This window comes from Salmo salar, chromosome 27, assembly GCF_965601325.2.
Source record: "Salmo salar chromosome 27, fSalSal1, whole genome shotgun sequence".
Taxonomy (NCBI): domain Eukaryota; kingdom Metazoa; phylum Chordata; class Actinopteri; order Salmoniformes; family Salmonidae; genus Salmo; species Salmo salar.
The window spans coordinates 24,523,884-24,529,804 of record NC_138317.1 but is presented as its reverse complement, the minus strand read 5'-3'; the positions used below and the strand labels follow the sequence as shown (position 1 = coordinate 24,529,804).

The window sequence follows — 5,921 nt, the reverse complement described above, 5'->3', positions numbered from 1 at the left end:
GGCCAAGGCAACAAAGGAGTGGCTCAAGAAGAAGCACATTAAGGTCCTGGAGTGGCCTAGCCAGTCTCCAGACCTTAATCCCATAGAAAATCTGTGGAGGGAGCTGAAGGTTCGAGTTGCCAAACGTCAGCCTCGAAACCTTAATGACTTGGAGAAGATCTGCAAAGAGGAGTGGGACAAAATCCCTCCTGAGATGTGTGCAAACCTGGTGGCCAACTACAAGAAACGTCTGACCTCTGTGATTGCCAAGAAGGGTTTTGCCACCAAGTACTAAGTCATTGTTTTGCAGAGGGGTCAAATACTTATTTCCCTCATTAAAATGCAAATCATTTTATAACATTTTTGACATGCGTTTTTCTGGATTTTTTTAGTTGTTATTCTGTCTCTCACTGTTCAAATAAACCTACCATTAAAATTATAGACTGATCATTTCTTTGCAAGTGGGCAAACGTACAAAATCAGCAGGGGATCAAATACTTTTTTCCCCCACTGTATTCAGTGCATGTGACAAATAAAATTTGATTTGATCCCCGCTGTTTCCCCATCCACCCCATCCCCCCTGTTTCTCCATCCACCCCATCCCCCTGTTTCTCCATCCCCCTGTTTCTCCATCCACCCCATCCCCCCTGTTTCTCCATCCCCCTGTTTCCCCATCCACCCCAATCTTCCTGTATCCCCATCCACCCCAATAGCCTGTTTCCCCATCCACTCCAATCATCCTGTTTCCCCATCCACCCCAATCCTCCTGTTTCCCCATCCAACCAATCATCATGTTTCCCCATCCACCACATCCCCCGTTTCTCCATCGAACCCCCCAAAGAAAAACTACCTGCTTAACAATATGGAATGAGCCTGGAGAGTTTTACAGTGGATTTATTTTCACTGCTATCAACGGAGGGAACATAGCTGAGGAGACATTGGGGGAATTCTTTGTCAAGGATCCCTGGGAAAGGAGTGAAAGAGAACCCTGGTTCTTAGGGGCACAGAGTCGGCAGGATGAAGGGATACATGGAGGGATGAAGGAGGAGATCGGAACCTTTCTATTGTTCTCTAATTTGGGTAATGCATCATACATCGTGTTGGTGAGCTCACCTGAAGCACCTGTCCTGCAGAGATGGAGACGTCACTGGATCCGAGAACACAACATGAGATCGACAGTGTTCACTAGCTCTGGTCCAGGGCATTAGCGAGTTCATTCTAGGAACACTCACTATCGCCCTGGACCAGAGCTAAGTACTCACCTGGTCTGACTGCAGGGTCTCCAGCTGACCTCCCTTGCTAAACCAAATCAACCCGTTCAGAAATTGAATAAAATATGAACTTGAACTTACAAATCATTATGAAATAGACTATCAAAGGATATGCCTCTGGCATGTGGCACCCACAACCTTTTTGGCAAACTCTTTTATTGTCTACTTATAATTTACATTAATGCAATCATGAATCAATTATTTACACCGTTAACTGGTCAACAAACCAAAATGAACTATCTATTACAAGCCGTTATAAAGGTCTCGATCGAGTTTTATCCAGTGACAGTGTCCTATCCATAAGGGAAAGCAACATTCATCAAACTATATTGACAGAAATATATATTACTTGTCTGTGTTGACTAGGCTCTACATTGGAGGAGTACACAAAACAAAACGCATTACCCTTTGCTTCAGTGGGCGTAGCTATGCGTGAAAACGCCTAGTTGATTCATAAAATGTACGCACTACATGCGCGCTGTGTCGTGCCAAAACAAGCGGCGGGTATATAAGCGACTGAACGACAAGTAACTTCATAACGACACAATTCCTCCGTTAGACCGCGGCACATACATTCCATCACTCTCTACCTACCTACCTACCTACCTACCTGTCTGCCTATCTGCCTGCGGAGAGTTGCAGGGATGCTTCTTACCACGTGCGTGTTCCAGCTCGCGCTCTTCTGCCTTATTATAAGTAACTGTCAAGCTGCCAAGAACAGCGCAACGGAAAAGTTAAACCCTCAGTTGATCAGTACGGTCCAGGATACACCGAGTAGTAATGTATCAATGAATCGAGCACGCAACGGAGGAAGGCGTTTGACCAGCGCTGCGCGGAAAGGTGAATTGCATTTTTATGCGCATATCAAATGTATTGATTCGACGATTCATATAGATTCATTGTACGCACCGATCCTGACAGTTGGAATTATTTAATTCCTTATGTAGGCACCTTTTCCATAGACATGAATGGGAATAAATGAAAATGAAATATAAATCATAGACTTGTGTTTGAATGGGAGGAAGTTCCAGAATTTGGAATTGTGTTGGACCTCTTGTCAACTCATGCAGTCATTCAGATGACCCTGATCATGCCGCAGTTCCTGTCAAAACGAATCTTTATGAGCAGCAAATGGAATAATCCAAAAGTGCAAACTCCAAACTAAATCAAATGCAAGTATTTGCAATGTCATGTAGATAATGCCATGCAATATGTATCTGACAGAATGTAACACTCTCTCCTCCCCTCTCCATCACAGAGCAGGGTCAGGCACAGAGCCAGGTGGGCTGCAGAGAGCTGCGTTCCACCAAGTACATCTCAGATGGTCAGTGCACCAGCCTGAACCCGATCAAGGAGCTGGTTTGTGCTGGGGAGTGTCTTCCCTCCCACCTGCTGCCCAACTGGATCGGCTCAGGTCCCGGGTACACCGGGAAGTTCTGGAGCCGGCGGGAGGCCCAGGAGTGGCGCTGCGTCATCGACCGGACACGGACCCAGCGCATCAGCCTGCAGTGTCAGGACGGAAGCTCCAGGACCTATAAGATCACTGTGGTTACCTCCTGCAAGTGTAAACGCTACTCCAGGCAGAACAATGACTCTGGGAATGGGAAGTCAGAGCTGGAGGTGAGGCAGGCCCAGGGCCAGGGCTCCACACTCCAGGGGCCCAAGAGGAGGAAGGGAAAGGAAGGGAAGAATGGACGTTCTGGGCAGGAGGACTGGGCAGAAGAACAGCCTAAAAAATACTGAACTGAGCCCTCTGGCCAGGGGGGCTCTGTACATCTATGAGGGGTTGGAATGTCTCTCTGTGCCCCCACTTCAGAAACAACACCAACAGACACTGGGTTTTGTTTAGAAGACACCAATGTGTTTGCTGTATTTAATGCAGCTATATGGAGAAGGCTATGGAATGATTCCTCAGACAGTGCAACTGGTTTGGCAAATATTGACCACGGTGGATGTGTTTGTGAATGTATGTGTTTTTGTATGACAGAATGAGCCTAGATCAAATCGCACAAGAACCGCATTTGACAACTAAGATGAGGAGTTCTCTCAACAGCTGAATATGTTGTCCAAATCATAATGTTTAGATTAACAGAAAATGCAAGAGTATGTATATAAATAGTGATTCTATACTCTGGGTTACTTTTCAAAGTATGTAAAGGATTACTATGACAATGTAATATATTTTTGTATGGGGATAACTGAACTAAATATAAATAAGTTCATGTTTTTATATATTTGCTAGATTCCATGTAATCACTTTCAGGACAAATTGTGTCTCAAATGATTTGCCTAGGATAATGAAATAAATAGTGTCTACTATGATTAGATCACCGATTGAATATAAAAAATGACTTTTCCTTAATAATTAGTATAATATGTTTTTTACTTGTCAATAAATTGTGCTTTAATCATTATTAATGAAATGCTTTGAGCATAAGGCCACAGACAGAGGAGCTATAACTTCACAGGAAACAGGAAGTCAGTAACAACAGAGGCATAATAAAATGTTATATTGAGTCTAATACAAGCTCTACACTCTGCAGGAATCCCCTCTCCTCCAGGCTATTGGGCCTGTTCCAGTCAGCGGCTACATGGTAACATAAATGATTGTATCAGATATCCCTTCATTGTATCATCGTAAAAGCTATGTATTTGGTACTTGCTGTGCAAGTACTATGGGGAAGTTACGCTTTCCTCAAAGAGCATTGGGAACGCTTGATATTTGTAGTTAGGGGATGACAGCTCATTTTGGTATTAGGACAGAGTGGTTCTACACCTGACAGTACCAGAGTAGTACAGAGTGGTGCATTCCATGAGGGAGAAGCATAGGGAAATCATGTCTGTGAATCTCAGAACGGAGCTGGCGTCATTGACACAATAATACAAGGCTTGTAAAACGTCCTCTCTGTAATTATCCCTGATTACATATTCTCCTCCTGAGTAGCAGAGTAAGACCACCTAGCTTTATTTATTACTGTAACTACCACAAACACGCTGTAAGAAACGCCCTTACAAGAAACAGAAAGTGATCAAAAGGTCATGGGCCACGTTTCAACTCGTATTTGCAAAGTCAATCTGCAGTCACAACTCTCTCTCTGTCTCTCTCTGTCTCCCTCTGTCTCTCTCTGTCTATCTCTGTCTCTCTCTGTCTCCCTCTGTCTCTGTCTGTCTATCTCTGTCTCTCTCTGTCTCTCTCTGTCTCTCATATACTTTCTTGACATGGAAAGTAAAACACTTATATTGTCAAAGTAAACATATAACAACCATGGTCAAAGACAGGAATATACCAGACTGTTAGGAATAATAGGCAAAGATGAATAATCACACTGTATTTTTCACTAGTTGGCCCTCAGTTTGTCAGGAGGCCACAAATGTGGCTGCCAAAACACAGCATTTCGTTTTTTCACCAAGTATGTATTTAAGATTGTCTTTATAATTTAGGTTTTCAAATTCTTCGTATTGTTTTATAATTTAGGGAAGAATGTATTTCTTATGTCAGAATATCTGTCACAATTTGACCCTCCTCCTGAGGGCAGAATGAGTCTGTACATACAGTAGTTAGCATCAGTCAAAGTGGCCAGATAGCCTGTCACCATGTAATGTCTGTGTGGAGCCAAATAGCATTGAAGTTTACTTCGATTCCAATAGGTGATATATTTTTATTTTTGCTTTGCGATAATTTGGTTGGGCCATATTTTCTGAGTGCTGTCCTGAGGCTTTGTTGGGTGTGTAGTGGTTAGTAAATTGAGCCTCAGGACCAGCTGTCTGAGGGGACACTTCTCTATGGTCACCTCTTGGCAGTTGAGGGCTTTGTAATGGTAGGAGTGTTTATAAATTATTTAAAAACTTGGTGGCTCTTTTTCGGATATTAATCATGTATGTCTAATTTGATAGATCTTTTAATAGCATAGAAAGCCCTCCTTGCTTTGTCTTTCAGTTCACGGCCAGGTTGGAGTTGCCTGTGGAGCTTCTTTTTTTGTCCCAAATATGTGTAAGTGTTTGTTCTGTATCAGTGGAGCCCAGTAAAAATGTATCTTGGTTTCACTGACATCAAGATCTTTTCTGGAATATCATAAAGTTAGTTTTTTATTTTGTTGATTAGCAGGGCCCAGGTCTAACAGAACTGTTGCAGATGATGTCATTGTTGCTGTAGCCCCTCTGTTTGTGGGACAGCAGCACCAGGTCGTCTGCATACAGGAGGCATTGTATTTCTGTGTTGTTAATAGTGAGCCCGGGAGATGTTGATTGTTGTTGTGTTTTTGAAAATCCATTCATGTATATATTAAATAGACTCGAGCTCAAATTGTTCCCCTGTTTCATTCCACGGCCTTGGGAAAATAAATGTGTATGTTTATTTCCAATTTTGACTGCACATTTGTATTTGTATACATTCCTTTGATGACATCATATGTTTTTCCATCCACGCCACTTTCAATAAATTTGAATAAAATGCCTTCATGTCAAATTTAATCAAAGGCATTTTGGAAATCCAAAAAGCAGGATTTTGTTTTAGTTTTGATTAAAAAAGGTTTTTATCAATTATGGTGTGTAGGGTATAAATGTGGTCTGATGTTTAATAATTTGGTAGGAATCCAATTTGACTTTGGCTCACGACATTGTGTTCACTGAGAATGTGCAGTAATCTGCTATTCATGATGGCGCAGAATATTT

At 42.4% G+C, this 5,921-nt stretch overlaps 1 protein-coding gene across 1 annotated transcript; it reads left to right on the top strand.

The window, feature by feature from the left end:
- The first annotated feature begins 1,747 nt into the window (after positions 1-1,747).
- LOC106588689 (sclerostin domain-containing protein 1) lies at positions 1,748-5,703 on the top strand. The gene is made up of 2 exons (XM_014177933.3): positions 1,748-2,090; positions 2,509-5,703. Exons 1-2 carry the CDS (start codon positions 1,895-1,897, stop codon positions 2,991-2,993), a joined length of 681 nt encoding a protein of 226 aa, XP_014033408.1. The 5' UTR covers positions 1,748-1,894; the 3' UTR covers positions 2,994-5,703.
- Positions 5,704-5,921: the final 218 nt, after the last annotated feature.